The sequence below is a fragment of the Chelonoidis abingdonii genome, chromosome 11 (genome assembly GCF_003597395.2).
Source record: "Chelonoidis abingdonii isolate Lonesome George chromosome 11, CheloAbing_2.0, whole genome shotgun sequence".
Lineage (NCBI taxonomy): Eukaryota > Metazoa > Chordata > Testudines > Testudinidae > Chelonoidis > Chelonoidis abingdonii.
This window is the reverse complement of record NC_133779.1, coordinates 10,194,305-10,218,542: the sequence shown is the minus strand read 5'-3', so window position 1 is coordinate 10,218,542 and position 24,238 is coordinate 10,194,305. Positions and strand designations below refer to the sequence as shown.

General features: G+C 47.3%; 2 protein-coding genes and 1 non-coding gene across 8 annotated transcripts in view; 2 read left to right on the top strand and 1 right to left on the bottom strand.

The window, feature by feature from the left end:
* LOC116826460 (uncharacterized) overlaps positions 1–2,319 on the top strand; it is a 290,132-nt gene extending 287,813 nt beyond the window's left edge. Inside the window, 3 exon segments of the mRNA XM_075071445.1 lie at positions 396–486; positions 901–1,822; positions 1,825–2,319. Coding sequence (XP_074927546.1) covers positions 396–486; positions 901–1,822; positions 1,825–1,995 — 1,184 coding nt within the window. The 3' untranslated portion in view covers positions 1,996–2,319.
* LOC116826458 (uncharacterized) overlaps positions 1–24,238 on the bottom strand; it is a 614,657-nt gene that overhangs the window by 307,614 nt on the left and 282,805 nt on the right. The window lies entirely within an intron of this gene.
* TRNAV-AAC (transfer RNA valine (anticodon AAC)) lies at positions 14,972–15,042 on the top strand. The gene has a single exon. It is a non-coding gene; the product is annotated as a tRNA-Val (tRNA).

The following is a 24,238-nucleotide window of genomic DNA, read 5'->3' as shown; positions in this document are numbered from 1 at the left end:
GTTTAGTTTAATTTTATATGAGGCTTTTAAAACATTTAAAAAACTTTATTTACTTTACATACAACAATAGTTTGGTTCTAAATTAGAGACTTACAGAAAGAGACTTTCTAAAAACATTAAAATGTATTACTGGCACATGAAACCTTAAATTAGAGTGAATAAATGAAGATTCAGCACAGCACTTCTGTAAGGTTGCCGACCCCTGCACTAATACATTTAATACATGCCACATTATTATTCTTTATCCTTCATTCTAAATCGGATAAAACATAAAATCCTACTACTACATTTGGGGGAAGAGTCAGTTCCTGATTTTTATTTGATCTCTATCCTGAACTTTTTATGGTTTGGTCTTCCCTTTCCATCTCTATTTGAGGTTTCTGTCTCTATCACAGCAGGTGATGCAATGGCATGTGAGAAAGAGAAGCAGAATTCTCAGCAGGAAAATGTTGAGCAAGTGGATAAACACAGAGCATTATCACAAAGGTTGGAAAGGAATGGGTCCAGGAGTCATGAGCAGGGAGAATCATGTGAGATTCAGCACAGACCAGAAAGAGAACAGGGAAACCAGCCAGGGGATAAAGTGAGAAAATGTATTTCATGTCGAGGAACTCAGAAAAACCTCAAGGAAACCACAACCCAGCAGGAAATCCTCATGGGAAATAGAAAAAATACATGCACTGAGTGTGGAAAAAACATATGTGACTATTCAGCCCTTATAAAGCAGCAGCAACTCCACACAGGAGAGAGGCCCTATGAATGCAGTGAGTGTGGGAAAAACTTCACTCGCAGATCACACCTCCATTAATCATCAGAGAATCCACACAGGGGAGCGACCCTATTAAATGCAGTGAGTGTGGGAAAACCTTCATCGCAGCTCAACAGAGAATTATCGCAAAGCTCGAAAAGGAATGTGTCCAGTAGTCGTGAGCAGGAAAAATGCTGTGAGGTTCAGCACAGACCAGAAAGAGAGCAAGGAAACCATCCAGGGGAGAAAATGGGTAAATTTATTTCCTGTCGGGGAACTCAGAAGAGCATCAAGGAAATCACAACACAGCAGGGAATCATCATGGGAAAGAGTAAAAATACATGCACTGAGTGTGGAAAAACCTTCACTTCCAGCTCAGACCTTTCTAAACTTCAGAGAATCCACACAGGGGAGAGGCCCTATCAATGCCATGAGTGTGGGAAAACATTCACTCTCAGCTCAGCCCTTTCTCAACATGAGAGAATCCACACAAGGGCGAGGCCCTATGAATGTCATGAGTGTGGGGAAAGCTTCACTCGCAGCACAGGCCTTTCTCAACATGAGAAAATCCACACAGGGGAGAAGCCCTATGAATGCCGTGAGTGTGGGAAAACATTCACTCGCAGCACAGGCCTTTCTCAACATCAGAGAATCCACACAAGGGAGAGGCCCTTTGAATGCTGTGAGTGTGGGAAAACATTCACTTACAGATCAAATCTTGTTCATCATAAGAGAATCCACACAGGCAAGAGGCCCTATAAATGCAGTGAGTGTAGGAAAAGCTTCACTTACAGATCAGCCTTTTCTAAACATCAGAGAATCCACACAGGGGAGCGGCCCTATGAATGCAGTGAGTGTGGGAAAAGCTTCAATCAGAGATCAACCCTTATTAAGCATCAGAGAATCCACACAGGAGAGAGGCCATATGAATGCCGTGAGTGTGGGAAAACCTTCAATAGCAGCTCAAGCCTTATTAGGCATCAGAGAATCCACACAGGTGAGAGGCCCTGTGAATGCAGTGAGTGTGGGAAACGCTTCACTACCAGCTTAGCGCTTTCTGAACATCAGAGAATCCACACAGGAGGGGCCCTATGAATGCAGTGAGTGTGGGAATACCTTCTGTTGGCATTCAGCCCATGTTAACCATCAGAGACTCTGCAAGGGAGATCAACACCACAAAAACCTCTAGGGCTTATCCATACTTTACTTTTCCTGTTTCCCACATACTAACTTTTAAAGCTGTTTGAACTATTTCCTGCACTGTTTTCCCTCAGCTTGTCCATATGAGTGACCGATTTTTGCCTTTTGCCATTCACTCTGTTTTGAAGTTGATCTATTTGTCCTTTCTATCAACTCGTTGTCCCATGACTATTTCAAGTGTGCCCTTCCTATCCGGAATGAGGGAGCATCACAGTTATACCATTCCTTCTGTTTCAAAGTTATTGTTAAAGTCAGCAATGATACAGATTGTGTCATTTCCAGTTGATCTCATGTTGCTCTGGGTTGTGCTAAAGAGCAGTTATATTGGGAACTTTTAAAATTATATTTAAATGAAGAAGAGCAGGGGCAGGGGGAAAAGGGGTCATTTCAGCCTCTGTGACATTGGAAGGAGATGGGGTGACTCAGAGATTCCCTCCTTCCCCATCACTACAGAATTGATACCTTTTTTCTGAGCCATGCAGAGTTTATCTTCATCACATTCTACCCATCCACTTCTCAGTGTCCTGTGAGGAACAGTTCTCAGCTGCCTGTGCTTGGAGATGATGCTTTCACTTCTTTAATCCTAAATCAGAGTCATTGTGACTGGAGATAAGTGTCAAAGACCTGAAAGGGGAATTCAAATGGATTCCAAACACAGTGTGATCATTTGGAGTAAAAATTGCAGGTTCCATCTGTTGGTAAAGCCACTTCTGGCAAGGTGTCTGTCCCCCATCCCCCAGCCCAATTATTTGGGAGCTAAGATAGTAAAAATGTTATCAATAACATAACTGTCTGTTGAGACTGTGCTGATTGAAGCAGGTTTGAATGAATCAGAGAAGAATGTGATGGGAGAATCTCTTGTCCAAATTCTGAATAATCAGATGTAACCTACTCTGGAATTTGACTTGACACTTTCGTTGTCATGTTTCTATCTCTCCTGAAGGCTGTTTCATCACTCAGTTGGATATTAGTTCAGTTTGATAGGATGTAGCTCAGATTTATTGGAGAATTTAAGACAAATGACCATTTACTAAACTCATCATTTTTCACTTCAGTTTTGCTTTTCCCCCATCCCTCCATGATGACATGGGAAAGTTCAAGTGCAGTTCTGTCAACAGGAGCGAACTCTCCAATTTACTGCACATGTTAACAAAGAAACAGCAGTGATTTTAAATCTCCACTCGGAAAAGGTGAACAGCAGCAGAACCCCGGCTAATTGGAGGAAGTGCATATGATCATGTGTAGTTCAATTGTTGAAGACAATATTGTCTCAGATGATCTGGGGAGAGAATTCCACATTAGATGATTTTGAAGTAGGAAAAATGCACATGTATTTGGTCCTAAAGCATTTGTAACCCAGACCCTACAGACGATTTCTCCTAACTTACCGTATATTATGGGAGATGCTGCCCTTCACGACACAGATGTTGAGGAAATAGAAGTGAGGGTTTAGTTGAATTTATCCTGTGTAGGTGCTATAAATGTGTATAAAATGAAATCAGTGTTGTAAGTCTAATAGTTGCAGAAAAATAGCTATTTTCTAATAGAATCTCCAGCTCTGGTAAGTAACAGATTCTAATCTAGCCCTGTACCCAGTCCCTTGCCTAGAACTTTGCCTCCAAATTAAAGAAAAGCTGGGCATGTTTTGGGAAGCCATTCTTTTTTACACATGGTTTTGTAAAAGATTCTACTGCAGAGAACTGTAAATTTACCCTAACCAAGACCAAGGATTTGTAAAGAATTGGAGTGGAAAGAGAGCTCCCTCAGTTCTTTGTTTCCACCCCAATAAAGGAAGATATGGTGACCAATGACCCAATAGCTAGGAGAGGTGCTGGCCTTTCTATTATCGCAGGGTGTGACTGTGTAGCTCAGTGCATCTGTGACAAAAGCTCATTGGTGCCAATTGGCAAAGGGGTCACTTATTCACAAGCAACTCCTGTCTCAGATCTTTCAGACTTGCCACACCTAATACTGATTTTATGATATTTATTCAGGAAGCATAGCAGTGAGATCTCTGCTGAAAATAGCTTGTAAATTATTGATACTCCTATTCACTGTGAGAGGTGTGTATGAGTCATATTGAAGGAGTAATGTAAGTACATGGTAAAAGATGTCCATACGGGTATTGTAATGAAAGTGAGTCACCCCAATCATTGGTCTTGGTGGGGACGTCCCATTCATGTGGGAGGGAATTGTCACATGTCCCTTGTTAGCCAGTTATGCGATGTGTTGTTCAATTGCCAACCTTTACACCAACCCAGAAAAGCCAATGGAAAACTATCAAAGACAACCTAGCGACAGCGAAATCCTGTGTAAGTGAAAAGGACAATATGACAATGAGTAGATCGTCCTTTCTGTGCATAAAGACAAAAGACTGATTCAGTTTATAAGAGGGTGGAGAAAAACACTCTGGGTTCATTCACCAAAGAGATCCCTAGTGGTCAGTGGTGCTTCATGAAAGACAGGGACCCAACTCCTAGGGACTAGCGACCTCTGCAATATACTGAAGTGTGAGGTGAGAATCTACTTAGATAGGAAAGTTAACCACTAAAAAGTGTAGGTAGTGTTTTGTTCTGTTTAAATGTCCATTTCTTTGATAACTACTCAAGTGCGGTGTGTGATACAGGAGCAATGGTCTATAATAAAACTGGTAACCTGGGATATACCGGTGTTTCGGAAAGGGAGGATCTGGGCTTTCTCTGAGTAGCGCGGGGTCACACTGAAGGAACTCGTGGGTTAGGCTGCCTCTCTTGACAACTGGTAGGGCTGCTGTGGCTCAGAGGAGGTTGCTTGAGTGCCTTACAGGCTAGATGAGTTTGGTTGCTAACATCCAGCTTCCAAATGCAAAAGTCCCTCGTCCTAGTGGCAGATGACGACAAGGAAACTCATTGCCCTCAGCACCCTGAGAAGGGTTACACTGTACATATGTGTTGACCCACCTGTGAAATGGGGAAAGCACCCTATCGCATAATTCCCTGACTCAAAATAGCCCTAAAACTCTGCTCTACGAAATCATGGAACGTGTTCTTTGATCTGTGAAAGCATGTAAAGAGTCCAAGTGCTGGAGGGTAGAGATTGGGTCCCAAGTGAAGTAGACAAATTGGTGGATTGAACCAAAAGAAATCTGGAGGGGTTCAACAAGGACAAGTACAGAGTCCTACACTTAGGATGGAAGAATCCTATGCACTGGTGCAGGCTGAGGACTGACTGGGTAAGGGTTAGGGTCATGTGCTCCAGCCCCTAATCATTTTTGTTGCCCTCCGCTGGACTCTTTCCAATTTTTCCACATCCTCCTTGTAGTGTGAGGCCCAAAACTGGACACACTACTCCAGCTGAGGCCTCACCAATGCCGAATAGAGGGGAATGATCATGTCCCTTCATCTGCTGGCCTTGACCCTACTTATAGAACCCAAAATGCCGTTAGCCTTCTTAGCAACAAGGGCACACTGTTGACTCATATCCGGCTTCTTGTCCACTGTAACCCCTAGGTCCTTTCCTATAGAACTGCTGCCTAGCCATTTGGTCCCTAGTCTGTAGCAGTGCGTGGGATTTTTCCATCCTAAGTGCAGGACTCTGCACTTGTCCTTGTTGAACCTTATCAGATTTCTCCTTGCCACTTCTGCTGGCATGGGCAGGCATCTTGGAGGCCTTTCTAGAAGAGAATTTGGAACTGGGTTGGGAAAACCAGTTTCAAAACAGGAAGCTCAGGTTTAGTTTAATTTATTTATAATAGTAAATAATCCTTTCATCCTAGTATCACAATCATAAGTGCTTCAGCGTTACGGTTTAACTTCTCTCCAAAGGAAGTTGAGAGAAAACAGTTTTCAGAGTCCAAAAGAGACAAGACAGGTGAGGGTAAGAGCTTGTAGAGGACCAACCTCTGTTGGTGAAAGAGAAAAGCTTTGGAGCTAACCCAGAACTCTTCTTCAGCTCTGTGTAGCCCAAAAGTTTGTCTCTTCCACAAACAGAAGTTAGAACATAAGAATGGCCATACTAGGTCACAGCAAGGATCCATCGATCCCCCTCGCCTGTCTTCTGAAAGAGCCCAGTGCCAGGTGCTCCAAAGAGAATGAACAGAACAAGTAATCAAGTGATCCATCCGCTGTCGCCTATTCCCAGCTTCTGGCACAGAGAGGATAGGGACATCATCCCAGCCCATGCAGGATAATAGCCATTGATGGACCTATCCTCCATGAACTTATCTAGTCCAGTTTTGAACCCTCTTCTAGTCTTGGCCTTCACAATACCCTCTGCAAAGAGTTCCACAGGTTAATTGTGCATTGTGTGAAGAAATACTTCCTTTTGTTCATTTCAGACCTGCAGCCTATTCATTTCATTTGGTGACCCTCCTACTTCTTGTGTTATTTTGAGAAGGAGTAAATAACACTCCCTTCCTTGGTCTTTTAAAAGATGATATGTGACCCCCTCCCCCTTGTCTCTCATGTCCTGGGACCAACATGAATGCAACAACACTACAAACAACAAGGTTCAAAGTCGATGCACATGGGAGAAGTGTTTGGGGTTTCATTCCTTATGTCCCGGTCCCATCGTGTGACCATTTCCTTTCCCTGTTAAAAGCTTTGGTGTTTTGCACAGAAATATTATTTCCCCAGGAGACACCCAGGAGCAGGACTGCATTCCTGTACCAAACAATCACTAGAAGGAGGCAGACAAAGGCCTTTAGGACAAAGCATCCATCACAGTCAAAAAATTATCTCCCTCCTGCAGGTCACTGGCAGCCTGAATTTGTTCCTTGTCCTCCCAGAGTTTGGGAGCTGGACACAGCACTATCCAGCCCCACCGTATGTACCGGGAACAAACACAGACCTTGTCTTTAAAACAAGCTGTGCCCTTTCTTCTCAGGGAAGATTTTTCCGATTGAAATTGAGCTTCAGTTCCCCTCTTCTTTGGCTGGGTTGCGTGTGGGGCATTGGTGGTATAGTAGTGAGCCTAGCTGACTTCTAAGCAATTAACCTCAGTTCAATTTCTAGCCAATGTAATAATGGCTTTTGTCCTTTGTTGATTCATTGTCTGGAAGTGATTTAATTTCAGTCACATTGTGTTACAATCACATTATCAATAGAATGAAACAATATTTGTGTCAAAGTCCAGCAGGTCATACAGGATGGAGATGTATAAGGGGCTGGAATGTGTCATCTGAGAAAGACTGAACACTTGGAAACCTGCATCTCCCATCCCCTTGCCTTCCGTGTTATGATTCCAGCTGTGTGCAATGTTTATCTGTTCCCGCATGATGGGGAAATTAAGTTTGGGGTCAGTTTTTGCTCCTGCAGTTTCCTTTGGTGTTACAATTACAAAGACATGAACAAAACGGAGGCACAATAAAATTAAATGCAAAATTGCAATACAGTTAGGGAAAGAGAAGATCACGGTTAAGCCAAACACTTCAAAATAAAAATACTAAAAATTACCCCCCCACACACACAAGGGGGTGGGGTACAGCTCTGACTGAGAGGCTACACAGGAGAAATTTCAGCCCAAAGACAAATTTGTGTTACTTGTTGAGAAGTGAAGAGCCCCCTTCCCCTCCCCTCAGATCCCTAGAACTCTAATGGCACCCCCATGGCACCAGCACAGGGAACCCAGTGAGATGGGATTATAGAATACAAGGGGGAGGGAGCAGGGGAGAGAGGTGACAGGGAGTCTCTCTTTTTCCTTCTCTTTTCACTTTCTTTTCTTCTCTTTCCTTCCAGGAACTGCAGTCACAGCAGGGAGGGCTTTGTCTTATTGTAAGGGATCTGTGTCTGTCACGGAGATTGTGGCAGTGGTGGATTCTGTGACTTCCTGCAACCTCCATGACTTCTATAGTGGCCACTGTAGCTGACTCCAGGGCTGCCCAAGCAGCCACCAATGCGACCAGTTGTTCCGAGGGCAGTGGGAGCAGCTGCAGCTAGTTGGCCCCCAGCAGCACTCCTGGAGTGACTGGAGGAGCAGCTGGCCCCCTGGGGCTCTCCCCCTACCCCTGGCAGCAGCTGGAGTTGCAGCGGCTCTCAGGGCTTCTCCCCTGGTAGCTAGTGCTCATTATCCATCAAATACATCAAAACGCTTCCCCCTGAAAGTGGATTTAGCCCAGGACCCTCAGAGTCAGCAGCTGTTCCACCCGCACTGAGCTCTCTGGTCAGGTGTCCTAGTGCTGGAAGCCTCCTGATTAGATCCTAAAATAGCATTTTTGCACCTTGGGGGCTGAAATTTTGGCCCAGACATCGTAGCTCCACCGTTATTTTACTGAATTCCTTCAAAACAGCAAGTCAAGAAAGTCTCCTAAGTGCCGGGCTCTGCCATGGAAACAGCTGCCCTTGCTCTCCAGGAGTTTGTGCATTACACCCAGCAAAGTACAAACCTGCTCTGAACTGAAGGGGGGTCAGACAGTGACGGTAACGCAAATCTTCAGACTATTAACCCAAGTCCCTTCCTTTTTTTAACCCAGGATGTGCCAGTCACCTGTTAGCCATGGTGTTATCTTCACCTTAAAATACCTCTCAGGACATTTAACAGAGGAAATGAAACCCTGTCCCCTAAATGGCTCCCTGTTGAGGAGTTGTACCATACCTGCGCCTGGAGACTAGTTTTATACTCTTAGAGCTTTTTCTCTTCAAACCCCTTATCCCAATCTCTGGGCCAACCCCTACATTTCAGAGTTTAGAATTTACTCTCATCACCCTCGTATGGCACTTTCCATGTGAATTAGACCAAGTAAGTGGGGGAAGCTCCATGGCTAATGAAAACTGATGCTCTGGGTGAGGCCTGAACTCATAACCTCAGCAGTGCACTGCTCTCAGTAGCCAGTTGTACCCCTGTAGGTTCTTCATAGACAAGTTTGGGAAGTAGGTAGTTACCTGTGTCTGTGATTAACAACTTTGGTAGCCTAATTGAAAGACTGATGGTTCAAACCCAGGTGAAGATGGAGGTGTTTTTTTTTAGTGATGAGAATCAAGTACATTTTAACAGGCAAGAAAACGCCTCAGTTCTGGTCTAGCCTCATTGGACAAGCATAAGTGGTACTTTCGCCAGATGCATTGGTGGTATAGTGGTGAACATAGTTGCTTTCCAAGTAGTTGCCCTGGTTTCAATTCCCAGCTAATACAGTGATGTGATATTTTCTCTGCTGGGAATTGATTTAATTTCAGTCACATTATATCAGTTTATCAATGGAATGAGAGAATCAATGTCCTGCAGGTCATTAACCACACAGGGGAGGAAGAAAGGGGCAGGACTATACAGTGAGCAGGTGGAGTCATCCTGGTATTACAATGTTTGGTTTATTTTTTAATTTTTTTTTCTTTCCCTCTCCCTTTTTGACTCAGAGCCTTTAAGGTCAGAAGGGACCAGTGTCATCATCTAGTCCGACCTGCTGCACCTTGCAGGCCAAAAGACCCCCACCCACTCCTGTAATAGACCCGGAGGGGAGGCAGCTCTGTGCTTGCCCCTACCCCAGGCACCATGGAGGCCCTCTGCTCCTCCCCAATGGGTGTGCAGAGATGTGCCAGCAGCACTAAGGTGGCTCCTGTCCCACTCTGCCTCCATCTCCGTGCCATCCCAGAAGTGGCTGCATGTCCAGCATCCCTGGGTGGGGGGAGTGTCTCCATTCTGCCCCTGCCCGAGTACCAACTCGCAACTCCCATTGGCCAGGAACTGCAGCCATGGGAGCTCGGGGGCAGGGCTGCAGCAGCGTGCACGGAGACCCCCTGGCTGCCCACCTAGGAGCTGCTGCCAGGGTTGTTGTACGTCACTTTGGAGTCTCACTGCCGGGTAAGCGCCACCCCTCCTGCACCACCCCTCCCCCAGCACAGACACCACACCCAAATTTCCTCCCAAGCTTTGCTTCTTCCTTTCACCCAGAACATCCTTCCTCTCTGGGCTGCAAGTAGCCATCCTGGGAAGCCAAGAGGAGACACAGGATTCTGCCTCCAGCACAACGCACCTCCCCACTTTGCAGAACGAATGGTGAGGTCTTACTAACCCACTAGCCATCGAGGCCTTAGCTCTGCCCTGCCTTCCTCAGCTGACTTTCCTCTTTTGCCCCATTCCTGCCTCACTTCTCCTTTGCAAGTCACCAAGGAGGCCAGCAGGAAGAGCCGGCCTGCAGGCCAACCTCCCAGGGCAGAGGAGACCAAGCACAAGGCTCCAAAGGTGACTGGCCCAGATCCTCTAGCTTTCCCTGCTGCTGCCAAGGCTTTTTCTCAGCTCATTTCACCACCTCTGTCTGCAGGGTGGGTTACACAGGTGTTACCGAAATTGGCAGCTAGTAAGCGTAGGGAGGACTAATGCCCACCAGATTGGCAGAAAGCAGCACATTTATTATACTGAGCTAAGCTCAAAGAAGGAGGGGGGGATGTATCATAAGCATACTTCCCAATTCTGAACCTTAGAGTCCAAAAAGTGGGTGCCTGCATGAAACCTCCAAGCTTAATTACCAGCTTAGATCTGATATTGCTGCCACCAGACAGGATCAGTGCCTGTTCACTCTGTCTCCCCAAAACTTCCTGGGGAACCCCAAGACTCAGATGCCTGAGTCTCACACAAAGGAAATAACCCACTTCCCTTCCTGCTCTTTACTTCCTCCCAGATTTTCCCGCCCTGGGTATACTAGGAATTTCCCTGCTTCAGTCCCTTGAAACAAAACAGAGAGGACGATTTACCTTCCCCCCTCTTCCCCTCCCAAGTCTTCCCTGAGAGAGACAGTAATCCTGGCACAGAGATTCCTATCCCCTTGCCATAACTAGAAAAGAAAAGTCAACAAGTTTTAAAAAAGAAAGTATATAAAAAGAAAAAAAGACAAAAAAATATCTCTGTATTAAAGTGACAATACAGGGTCAATTCCTTAAAAGAAAAATATGAATAAACAGCCATATTCAAAAAGAAATACAATTTAAATTCCAGCAACTACACACATGTAAATACAAAACAAAACATATAAAAGCTATTGTTTTGCTACCTTGATATACAACTGGGAAACAGAGATTTAGAAAGCTGGAGAAGATCTCTCATAGCTGGAGAGCAACAGAAGAGAGACAAGACCCAAGACAAGAACACCCACAAATTCCCTCCCTTGAGCTTTGAAAAATCCAGTTTCCTGTTGGTACTCTTGTCAGGTGTTTGGTTCCTTTGTTAACCATTTACAGTAAAAGAAACTCAACCATAGTTATCTGTTTATAACAGGGTGTCACACTCACACTCCATACTCACACTCCAGGACTGGAGATGTCAGGATTCGCAAGGTAAGTGTCCCACAGGCAGTGATGATGGTGTGATGAAGGTAAGTCTTCCTGAGGCACAATGAAATGCAACGGGAACCACTGGCCAGGCGGTCTGGGCAAAGGGCATTCACTGGAGGTACAAGCTTGTGAGTGCTTCTGAGCACATGGCCCCTCCCCTTTTAAGAGGCTGCTCCTCATGGCTTGACTAGAGATGACTTGGCTGCATCTGGTGGTCACACTCCACCTTGGCAGTGTCCATGCTCTGGTGTTGAGTGCTGCCTAATAGGTCCAGACACTTGCTACCTGGGAGCTCTTCTGCTCTTCAACCAGCCATTCATCCACAAGCATCCAGGAGGAGGGGGAGGGAAAGCCACTTTACAGGCATTCAGAGAGGGAGAGGAGACAAAAGCAGGAGGGAGGAAAGTATAACTGAGCTATTCCGTGACTAACCCAAATTGGCCTTGTTGAGGACGGAAGATGTAATGTGTATGATGAGGGAAAGCAGTGGATGTGTTTATTCCTTGACTTTAGCAAAGCTTTTGATATGGTTTCCCATAGTATTGATAGCAGAAGTTAAAGAAGTATGGGCTGGATGAATGGACTATAAAGTGGATAAGAGGACAGGCTAGATGTCAGGCTCAACGGGTAGTGAACAGCTCCATGTCTAGTTGGTAGCCGGTTTCAAGCACAGTGCCCAAGGGTCGGTCTTTGGCCGTTTCTTCATATCTTCATTGAATCTGGAGGACGTGTGACTGCAACCTCAGCAAGTTTGCAGATGACACTAAACTGGGCGGAGTGGTAGATACGCTGGAGGGCTAGGGCTAGGATACAGAGGGACCTAGACAAATTAGAGACTGGACGGCAAAAGAAACCTGATGAGGTTCAACAAGGACAAGTGCAGAGTCCTGCACTCAGGACGGAAGAATCCCATTCGCTGTTACAGACTAGGGACCGAGCGGCTCGGCAGCAGTTCTGCAGAAAAGGACCTAGGGTTACAGTGGACGAGAAGCTGGCTATGAGTCAGCAGTTGGCCCTTGTTGCCAAGAAGGCTAACAGCATTTGGGGTGTATAAGTAGGGGCATTGGCAGCAGATGAGGGATGTGATATTCCCCTCTATTCGACATTGATGAAGGCGTACATCTGGAGCTGTGTCCAGTTCTGGTCCCCACCCTACAAGAAGGATGTGGAAAAATTGGACTAGAATGTCTCTGGGCACCACATGGAGGAGCAAGATGGGCCTAGGGCTCCTAAAGAAGCAAGAGTAGCAAATTTTCTGCCCACTTTTCTTGACTAGTTTCTCTTCTACATCAAACTTGCTTTTTTGTTCTCTGTGAGCCTGGCTAGCTCAGTTGGTAGAGCATCAGACTTTTATCTGAGGGTCCAGGGGCAAGTCCCTGGTCAGGTGAAGAAGAAATATTTCCTTGTATGGTGGTACTCCAACAACTGAAAAAGGCATCTCTTCAGGATGTTATTTCACAAGTCTTTTTTCCTCCAGGACTTGGTCTTTCTAGAAAGGGCCATGTCTGCCTAGGACGGAAGGGGCAACTTCCTCACATGCCCATGCCTTTCAGTCTGGATTAAGAAAGGCCTTCTGGGAGTTGCAGCAAACTGTTACATGCCAACTTGGTGAGCAAACGCGGGCTGTCCCCGCAGGGTCATCCACACCAGAACTCAGCAGAATCTGGGGGTTCCCTATTGGTCCCATGGTGTAAAAGCAGCACTCAGGACTTTGAATCCTGCAATCTGAGTTGAAGTCTCGGTGGGATCTGAGGACAATTCCTGTGCAACCTAATCCTGCTGGGTCTTCCAAGGCTCTTGTCTTGCTCTCTCAAATGATAGGAAAGCCTGTCTTTTACCGCTAGCTGTTGTGACTTGAGCACAAGAGGGGATGTTTGATCCAGAAGGCTGGCGTGCCTGCAGTCCTGTAGGTAGGGATGGAGCTCCATTTCCTCTGAGTCCTGAAGCTGGGCTGCAGCCTGGCCTAGGAGGCAGCCCATTGGTTGACCAACTGGCCCAAAGTCACTTGGGCGTGTTGGTGTCCCCAGGACTGCTGAAGGCCTAAGGGAGGGAGGCTCAATACTCCTCCCTATCAGTCAGGTGGAAGAAGAGGGCTGCAAGAGTGGGCAGGTTGATTAGCTGGGCCTTCTAGCATTCGGCTGGGGACATGGTGGGGAAAGCAAATTGGGAGAAGCAGTTGCTGCCTGTGAGGAATGGCTCAGCCAGTGGCATAAGTGGACCTTGTAATTGCCTACAAAGCTGTGATGCTCAAGACCTATCTTTTGCTACAGAGGAATTTCCTCAGCCATGTATTTCCCCTGCTCCATGAGTGCTGCTGAGGCCGAACATGATGACCTTCCTCTTCTGTGGGGAATAGGATGTCCCTACCTAGAGCAGAACGTGTGGCTTTTCTGCCTATTAGAAGAGAGGTTGGGTCTGGTGGGTTTTGAAGTCTTTTCTGGCTTTACTTTTTTGTTTTCAATTTTCAGTGGGTGGCTCCAAGCAAGAGTTGGCCCACCTGACCTTTCTTTCTTCTCTTGCTCTTTCTCAGCAAGGGGAAGAAAAAGAAGCTCTCCCTCAAGCTGGAGTCAGAAGGATGACTTCCTGAATGCCGGCTCCAGTCCTTGCTCTACCAGCTGACCTATCAAGGCTGCCACCACTATCTCCAAGTTCGCCCATCAGTGTGTTCAGAATGGAGAGGGGTAACTAGTGGTGTTCCCCATGGTGAGTCCTAGGACCAATCCTATTCAACTTATCATAAATGATCTGGAGAAAGGGGTAAACAGTGAGGTGGCAAAGTTTGCAGATGATACTAAACTACTTAAGAAATTTAAGACCAACGCAGACTGTGGAAAGAACAAAACTAAGCAATTGGGCAACAAAATGGCAAATGAAATTTAATGTGGATAAATGTAAAGTAATGCACATTGGGAAAAATAACTCCAACTATACATACAATATGATGGGGCTAATTTAGCTACAGCTAATCAGGAAAGAGATCTTGGCGTCATCATGGATAGTTCTCTGAAGATGACCATGCAGTGTTCAGCGGCAGTCAAAAAAGCAAACAGGATGTTAGAATCATTTAAAAAGGGATAGAGAATAAGACAGAGAATATATTATTGCCTTATATAAATCCGTGGTACACCCACATCTTGAATACTGCGCACAGATGTGGTCTCCACTTTCAAAAAGCTATACTAGCATTAGAAACGGTTCAGAGAAGGGCAACTAAAATGATTAGGGTTTGGAATGGGTCCCATATGAGGAGAGATTAAAGAGACTAGGACTTTTCATTTGGAAAAGAGGAGACTAAGGGGGATATGATAAAGGTCTATAAATCATAATGATGTAGAGAAAGTGAATAAGGAAAAGTTATTTTCTTGTCCCATAATATAAGAACTAGGGCCATCAAATGAAATTAATGCGAGCAGGTTTTAAACAAATAAAAGGATTCTTCTTCACAAGAGCACTAGTCAACATGTTGAACTCCTTGCCTGAGGAGGTTGTGAAGACTAGGACTCAACAGGGTTTAAAAAGAGAACTAGCTAAATTACTGGAGGTTAAGTCCATGAATGGCTATTAGCCAGGCTGGGTAAGGAATGGTATCCCTAGCTCTGTTTGTCAGAGGATGGAGACGAGATGGCAGGAGAGAGATCATTGATCATTGCCTGTTAGGTTCATCCCTGGGGGCACCTGGCATTGGCCACTGTTGGCAGACAGACACTGGGCTGGATGCGACCTTTGGCTGACCCAGTATGGCCATTCTTATATTCTTATGAAGGGAGGGGCAAAACTTTCCAACCAAGTTTCTGTAGTGTAGTGGTTATCACATTTGCCTAACACGCAAAAGGTCCCTGTTCAAACCAGGCAGAAACATGAGACTTACTTTTCCAGCTTCCCTGGCTGTCTAGCAAAGCTCCTACTGCTCCACTGGCATGTCCCTGCGATAACCCAACCCCTGCAGCAGAGGGTGGGAAATGAGCTGAGAAAAAGCCTTGGCATCAGCAGGGAAAGCTAGAGGATCTGGGCCAGTCACCTTTTGGAGCCTTGTGGCTTGGTCTCCTCTGCCCTGGGAGGTTGGCCTATGGAGGCGCTCTTCTGCTGGCCTCCTCTGCGTGATTTTCCAAAGGAGGAAGTGAGGCAGGAATGGGGCAAAAGAGGAAGTGGAGCTGAGGAAGCAGGGCAGAAGCTAAGCGCCTCAGTGCGGCTAAGTGGGGTTAGTAGAGCCACCATTCGTTCTGCAAAGCCGGGGGAGGTGGTTGGCTGCTGGGAGGCAGAATCCTGTGCCTGCCTCTGGCTTCCCAGGGTGGCTACTTGCAGCCCAGGAGAGGAGGGGGTTCTGGGTGAAATGAAGACAAGCAAAGCTCTGGGAGAGATTTGGGTGTGGGTGCGAGGTCTGTGCTGGAGGAGGGTTGGGGTGCAGGAGGGGTGGCGCTTACCCCAGGCACTGCATCTCCAAAGTGACCAGTACACACAACCCTCCGCAGCAGCTCCTAGGTGGGCAGGGCCAGGGGGTCCGCGTGTGCCGCTGCCGGCACACTGCCCCCAGAGCTCCCATTGGCTGCAGTTCTGGCCATGGAGTTGCGAGTTGGTACTCGGGAGGGAGCACATGGAGACCACCCCACCCCAGGGGATGCTGGGACATGCCAGCCACTTCTGGGAGCGACGAGGGGACGGAGGCAGAGTGGGCAGGGAGCCACCTCAGTGCTGCTGGCACATCTCTGCACACCATGGGGGGAGGGAGCAGAGGGCCTCCATGTGCTGCCTGGGGTAGGGGCAGAGCACAGAGCTGCCTCCCCTCCCAGGTCTATCCAGGAGTGGGTGGGTGGGGTCTTTTGGCCTGCAAGTGCAGCAGTCGGACAAGATGATCACATGGTCCCTTCTGACCTTAAACGCTTGAGTCTAAAAGGGAGAGGGAAGTAAAGGAAAAAAATAAACCAACATTGTAACACCAGTGTGACTCCACCTGCTCATGTCTAGTCCTGCCCCTTTCTTCCTCCCCTGGGTGTTTAATGACCTGCAGGACATGATTCTCTCATTCCATTGATAAACTGATCAATGTGACAGAAATTAAACTAATTTCAGCTGAGAAACTCAACTCTCTGCATTGGTGGGAATGAACCCAGTCAACTGCTTGGAAGGCAGCTAGCTCACCACTATACCACCACTGCAGCTGGTAAAGTGCCTTATCTTGTCAATGAGGCTAGAGCAGAATTGAGGCATTTTCCTGCCTCTTAAAATGTACTATTCTCATCACAAAAAAACCACCCCACCTGGTTTGAACCATCAGCTTTTCACTTAGCCACCAATGTTGTTAATCACAGACACAGGTAACTGCCTACTTCCCAAGCTTTCTAGTGAAGCACCTACAAGGATACAACTAGCTAGTGACTTGGGGTTATGAGTTCAGGCCTCACCCAAACCATGGTTTTCATTAGCCACAGAGCTTCCCCACTGCTTTGTCTAATTCACATGGAAAGTGCCATAGGAGGGAGATGAGAGTCAATTCTAAACTCTGAAATGCTGCAGTTGGCCCATAGATTGGATAAGGAGTTTAAAGAGAAAAAGCTCTAAGAGTATGTAACCTCTTCTGCCCCTCTGAGTTGGCAGCAACAAGGGCGGGTTCAGATCCAGGGTTCAGCTTCAGTAACACAAGGCATAACCGGCTCGAGCCCCCACCCAGTGACCTGGGACACTTACATACCACGGTGTCTCTGGGGCAATACTTCCCCTCTCGCAAGCACGAGTCTGAGTGTAGCAAAATCCTTTTAATAAAGGAAGGAAACAATACGCATCCCACTGGAGAAACACCACAAACAGGATTATAACACAAACCATAAACAAAAACCCACCTCCAAGTACGTTTGGCAATGTCCTTTCCCCTTAGGGTCTTAAGTCCAATCACCCAAAGTCCAACAACCCAAAAGTCTCTGGTCATTGCCACCCCAGAATTCAAGAGTTTATGTGCAGAGTTTTAACCCCTGCCAGCCTGGGTGGACATGGGGCGGAGAGAAGTCCACACAGAGTGTTAAGGGCACCTTACATGGGCCAGGGCCAACTGCTCGCCTCTCCGTGGAGTTCTGCTGCAGCCTTCACCGCAACCAGCTCCACCACACCAGCTGTGCCGCCTCCAGCTGTCCCTGAAAACCACTTCACTCTGCTCACTGTTCCATGGCTGCTCCAACACACTGCAAACTGCTCTGCTCTGCCAGCCTAACGATAGGTCTTCAGGCTCCCCACTAGTTAACACAGCACTCGTGATCTCAGCTCAGCTCTTAGTAGGGAGCCCTGGTGCTGGTGCACCGTTGGCCCAACATGAATTCAGCTCAGCAGTCTCTAGATGGACTCCTAATGAATCAAAATTAGCTCTGCTCTTAACAGTGGAGAAAGAAGGCTGGGCAATTGTGCTCCAGGCCCTCAAAAGCGCCATACCATCAACTGACACACCACTCCAACCTCTCCAATTCACTGGTTTTGGACCCATGTCCCTTGTCTAGCAAGTGTCATTTAATTGATATTGAGACATCTCTGTCATAAAGCGTCTCGTAGTTCCTCATTCACATAATCAGGTGGCAACACTTTATTATCCTGCCCCAATACAAAGAAATTGGGGATCCCAGATCTGTCAAAATAACCATCCCAGGCTGCCTTGCTGGGTGCCCATGCAAATATCTGACTTCCTGACATTCTTTCCACACTTCCCATAACTCACCATCAGATGTCAGGGTAGAGCTCATCCTGACTCTGCTCACATCGGTATTACAATGTTTGTTTAATTTTCTAAAAAAATCTTCTTCCCTCCTTTTAGACTCAGAGCTTTAAGGTCAGAAGGGACCAGTGTGATCATCCTAGTGACCTCGCTGCACCTTCAGGCCAAAAGACCCCACCCTCCCCTCCTGTAATAGACCGGGGAGGGGAGGCAGCTCTGTGCTCTGCCCCTACCCCAGGCAGCGCATGGAGGCCCTCTGCTCCCCTCCCCCAATGGGTGTGCAGAGATGTGCCAGCAGCACTAAGGTGGCTTCCTGCCCACTCTGCCTCCGTCCCTTTGTGCTGCTCTCAGAAGTGGCTGGCAAGTCCCAGCATCGCCTGGGGGGGGAGTGTCTCCATGTGCTGCCCCTGCCCTGAGTACCAACTCCGCAACTCCCATTGGCAAGGAACTGCAGCCAATGGGAGCTTGGGAGGTCAGCGCCAGCAGGTAGCTGCACACAGAGACCCCCTGGCCCTGCCCACCTAGGAGCTGCTGCCGCAGGGTTGTGCGTACCGGTCACTTTGGGAGCTGCAGTACCCGGGGTATGCGCCACCCCTCCTGCAGCCCAACACCCTCCTCCAGCACAGAGCCCACACTCAAATTTCCTCCTAGAGCTTTGCTTGTCTTCCTTTCACCCAGAACTCCTCCTTCCGCTCCTGGGCTGCAAGTAGCCATCCCTGGGAAGCCAAGAGGCAGGCACAGAATTTTACCTCCCCGCAGCCAACTGCACCTCCACAGGCTTTGCAGAACGAATCGTGGTGCTCTACTAACCCTATTTAGCCGCACTGAGGCGCTTAGCTTCTGCCCTGCCTTCCTCAGCTTGACTTTCCTCTTTTGCCCCATTCCTGCCTCACTTTCTCCTTTGGCAAGTCACGCAAAGGGGCCAGCAGGAAGAGCCGGTCTCCATAGGCCAACCTCCCAGGGCAGAGGAGACCAAGCCACAAGGCTCCAAAAGGTGACTTGCCTAATTCCTCTAGCTTTCCCCTGCTGATGCCAAGGCTTTTTCTCAGCTCATTCTACCACCCTGTGTCCTGCAGGGGTTGGAGTTATCACAGGTTACCCGAAATTGGGCCAGCTAGTAAGTGTAGGGAGGACTAATGACCCACCAGAGTTTGGCAGAAAGCAGCATGTTTATTATATTGACAGCTAAGCTCAAAAGAAAGGGGGAGGGGGTGTCTCACACACACTCCCAGGACTGGCGCAACACTGGAGATGTCAGGATTCTGGAAGGTAAGTGTCTCACAGCGCAGTAATGGATGGTGTGATGAAGGTAAGTCTTCCTGAGGCACAATGAAATACAACACAGAGAACCACTGGCCAGGCGGTCTGGGCAAAGGGCATTCACTGGAGGTACAAGCATGTGAGTGCACTCCTGAATACATGGCCCCTTCCCCTTTTAAGGAGCTGCACCTCATGGCCTGCGACTAGAGATGACTTGGCTGCATCTGACAGGTCACAATCTACCTTGGGCAGTGTCCATGCTCTGGGTGTGTGAGTGCTGCCTAATTAGAGTCCCAGATACCTTGTCTACCTGGGAGCTCTTTTGCTCTTTAACCAGCGCATTCATCCCACAAGCATTCCAGGAGGGAGGGGGAGAGGGGAAAGACACTTCACGGGCATTCAGAGAGGGAGAGGAGACAAAAGTGGGAGCAGGGGAAGTATAACAGACCTGTTGAGCATAGAAATCACTGCTGTTCCTACAACAGCAGGGACAGGCCAGTAGGAGCTGGGAAAAGTAACCCATCATATTTCTGGCTGGTTTCAAACCAGGGATCATTTGCGTGTTAGGCAAACCTGATAACCACTACACTACAGAAACTCTGTCACAGTGCTCTTCCCCTCCCTTCATAAGAACGGCCATACTGGAGCAGACCAAAGGTCCATCCAACCCCACATGCATCTGCCAACAGTGGTCAATGCCAGATGCCCCAGAGGGACTGAACCTAACTGGTAATGATCAAGTGATCTCTCTCCTGCCATCCATCTCCACCTTCTGACAAACAGAGGCTAGGGACACCATTCCTTATCCATCCTGGCTAATAGCTATTGATGGACTTCACCTCCATGAATTTATCTGCAAAAAGAATGAGGAGTATTTGTGGCACCTTAGAGACTAACAAATTTATTTGAGCATAAGCTTTTGTGGGCTAAAACCCACTTCATCGGATGCATGCAGTGGAAAATACAGCAGGAAGATATATATGCACACAGAGAACATGAAAAAATGGGTGTTGCCATACACATTATAATGAGAGTGATCAGTTAAGGTGAGCTATTATCAGCAGGAGAAAAAAACCTTTTGTAGTGATAATCAGGATGGCCTATTTCCAATAGTTGACAAGAAGGTGTGAGTAACAGTAGGAGGACAAATAATCATGGGGAAATAGTTTTACTTTGTGTAATCCCATCCACTCCCTGTCTTTATTCAAGTCTAATTTCATGGTGTCCACTTTGCAAATTAATTCCAATTCAGCAGTCTCTCATGGGAGTCTGCTTTTGAAGGTTTTTTGTTGCAATATTGTGGTTTTTAGGTCTGTAAATGAGTGACCAGGGAGATTGAAGTGTTCTCCAACTGGTTTTTGAATGTTATAATTCTTGACATGTGATTTGTGTCCATTTATTCTTTTATGTAGAGACTGTCCAGTTTGGCCAATGTACATGGCAGAGGGGCATTGCTGGTACATGATGGCATATATCACATTGGTAGATGTGCAGGTGAATAAGCCTCTGACAGTGTGGCTGAAGTGATTAGGTCCTATGATGGTGTCCTCTGAATAGATATGTGGACAGAGTTGGCAACAGGCTTTGTTGCAAGGATAAGTTCCTTGGTTAGTGTTTTTGTTGTGTGGTTGCTGGTAAGTATTTGCTTCAAGTTGGGGGGCTGTCTGTAAGCGAGTACTGGCCTGTCTCCCAAGATCTGTGAGAGTGATGGATCATCCTTCAGGATAGGTTGTAGATGATGTGCTGGAGAGGTTTTAGTTGGGGGCTGAAGGTGACAGCTAGTGGCGTTTTGTTCCTTTCTTTGTTGGGCCTGTCCTGTAGTAGGTGACTTCTGGGTTCTCTTCTGGCTCTGTCAATCTGTTTCTTCACTTCAGCAGGTAGGTATTGTAGTTGTAAGAATGCTTGATAGAGATCTTGTAGGTATTTCTCTCTGAGGGGTTGGAGCAAATGCAGTTGTATCTTAGAGCTTGGCTGTAGACAATGGATTGAGTGGTTGGTCTGGGTGAAAGCTTGAGGCATGTAGGTAAGTATAACGGTCAATAGGTTTCCAGTATAGGGGGTGTTTATGTGACCATCGCTTATTAGCACTGTAGTGTCCAGGAAATGGATCTCTTGTGTGGACTGGTCCGGGCTGAGGTTGATAGTGGGATGGAAACTGTTGAACATGGTGGAATTCCTGAAGGGCTTCTTTTCCATGGGTCCAGATGATGAAGATGTCATCAGTGTAGCGCAAGCCGAGTAGGGACATCAGGGGATGAGAGCTGAGGAAGCATTGTTCTAAGTCAGCCATAAAAATGTTGGCATACTGTGGGGCCATGTGAGTACCCACAGCAGTGCCGCTGACTTGAAGGTACGCATTGTCCCCAAATGTGAAATAGTTATGGGTGAGGACAAAGGCACAAAGTTCAGCCTCCAGGTTTGCACTGACATTATTGGGGATACTGTTCCTGACGGCTTATACTCCATCTTTGTGTGGAATGTTGGTGCAGAGGGCTTCTGCCTCCATAGTGGCCAGGATGGTGTTTTCTGCAGGATCACCAATGGATTGTAGTTTCCTCAGGAAATCAGTGGTGTCTCAAAGATAGCTAGGAGTGCTGGTAGCATAGGGCCTGAGGAGGAAGTCTACATAGCCAGACAATCCTGCTGTCAGGGTGCCATTGCCTGAAATGATGGGGCATCCAGGATTTCCAGGTTTATGGATCTTGGGTAGCAGATAGAATAACCCTGGTTGGGGTTCTAGACTGTCTTATTGCCAAGAGACGGAGAAACTCGGCCAGCAGCGGGGGGTGCAGAACACCGCCCTAGTGCGGGGGTGACAGCGCCTCCGGGATCCTGACATCCCAGACCTTTACACACCTTCCTGGAGCCTCCCAACCCCCCTGGGCTGTTGGGACTGTCACCCCAACCCTACTGATGAGAAAGAGGCCTGGGAAGGGGAAGCTACTGGCTCAGGGTCACACCAAGTGTTAGAAAGATGGATGGGACTGAGCAGTCCTTCTTTCCAAGCCCTTCACTAACCACTGCTGCACACTCCCTCCCACAGCTGGCAATTACAAGGAGGCCCTCAAGTCCACTCCCGCTGCCTTTGAGAGGGAGTGTGCTCTGCTGGAGTGACTGGACCAGGGGATTGGGAGTCAGAAGACTCCTGAGTTCCATTGCTGGGTTTCCTATTGGTTCTACTGCTGGTTGTTTTCCTTTTCCTGGGAGACTTTGGTCAAGTTGGTCCCCCTTCTAGGGCTCTGTCCCCAGCAGTCAAATGGAGATTTAATACTTTCCCGCTACTGGAAGGTGCTGGGAGAATACCCCAACAAAAGCTGCTCTGACAGTGCTAAGCAGCATCTGACCATTCAAGGTCGGAGCGCACTGCCCAGGAAGAGGAGTGTTTGGCTCCGGGGTTTCACTTCAGACCAGTCTATGGGGAGGGGCCCAGCCATGAAGTTTAGCTCAAGAAGACCAAGTCTCCAATTTGTTATGGGTGTTTTGAATTCCAATCCTGTGCTCCAAAGTGCTTGGTGTCAGTTGCAAATTTCAGAAGCATGCTCTCCAGTCCATTTTCCAAATCATTCATGAAACTATTGAATAGTACCAGCCCCCGGATTGATCCCTGCTGGACCCACTAAGTACACCCTCTCTGTTGGACAGCCAAACATGGAGAAGGGCTCTTGGAGTCTGGGCTTTCAACCAGATCTGCACCCACATGACATTGATTGCAGCTAGACCGCATTTCCCTTGTTTGCTTGTGAGACTGTCCTATGGGGCTGTGTCAAAAGCTTTAGAAACACCAAGATAGATCCCATCTACTGTTTACTCACCTCCACTAGTCCCGGAAACCTGCAAAAGTAGGAAAGAGGATTGGTGAGTCTTGCTTAGGCTGGTGAGTCTTGCCCACATGCTCAGGGTTTAACTGATTGCCATATTTGGGGTTGGAAATGAATTTTCCTCCAGGGCAGATTGGCAGAGGCCGTGGAGGATTTTCGCCTTCCTCTGGGGCATGGGACATTTGGCAGGGTTCTCTTTGTTCCCCTTTGAAAGATAGGTCCTGTCTTGTTCATGGATGGGAAGATGTTCTTTTTCAGGGATCTCAGAAGAGAACTGGGGCACTCTCAACCCAGAATTCCAAGGGGCGGGGGAGACTGCGGGAACTATGGGATAGCTACGGGATAGCTACCCACAGTGCAATGCTCCAGAAATCGACACTAGCCTCCGACCATGGACGCACACCGCCGAATTAATGTGCTTAGTGTGGCCGCGTGCACTCAACTTTATATTATCTGTTTTACAAAACCAGTTTATATAAAATCGGAGTAATCCCGTAGTGTAGACGTACCCACAGAGTGCTTTAACGCCCCTTGTCTCACTTAGGCTCACAACTGCCCAGAGTTCGAGAACTACCCCTGTTCTCATTGGATAGATGGGGAGGAGCCTGAGGTACAGAGAAGGGAAGTGACCTACCCAAGGGCCTACACAGCAAGGAGCGGCAGAGTCAGAACGAGAAGCCACCAGTCCTGAATCCTGTTCTAATGGACAAAAGCCTCTCAGAGGCAGGGAGAGAGCCCAGGAATCGAGATGGTGGGGAAATTTCATTGAAACCATTTCTGTCCGAAAATCCCGTTCAGACTAAACTAGTTTGTTTCTCGAAATCAGAACAAGTAGGATGAAAGTTCTTTGCAAAAATATTTTGTTTCAAAACAAAAGCGTCTCCTGTTTGTCACAGTGTATTAAATTGTCTGGTCACACACAAAGAGGTGACACTTATGTCTCAAAAATTAGATAAGATGCTTCAGTCTGAGCTAAGTAGTTGCTGCTCTTAACAATTTCAAAATAAAAAAAATACACATCAAATAGACTATTTCAGCTATTCTATTATGTCATAATCTGCTCTGAGTAAACGTGATAGGACACATATTATGCATTACTCCTAGTGACACTCTCCAATGGATCCCCATCCTTCACCCACTGTGAGGTAGGTAGGAGTGGATCATTATTTTCCCTACTTGAAAGAGGGAGAAGCTAAGGCTGAGGAAGGAGAATTGACTTGTCTTAGGTCACACAACCAGTCAGTGGCAGAGTTGGGAATAGGACCCAAGAACCCTGATTTTCAAA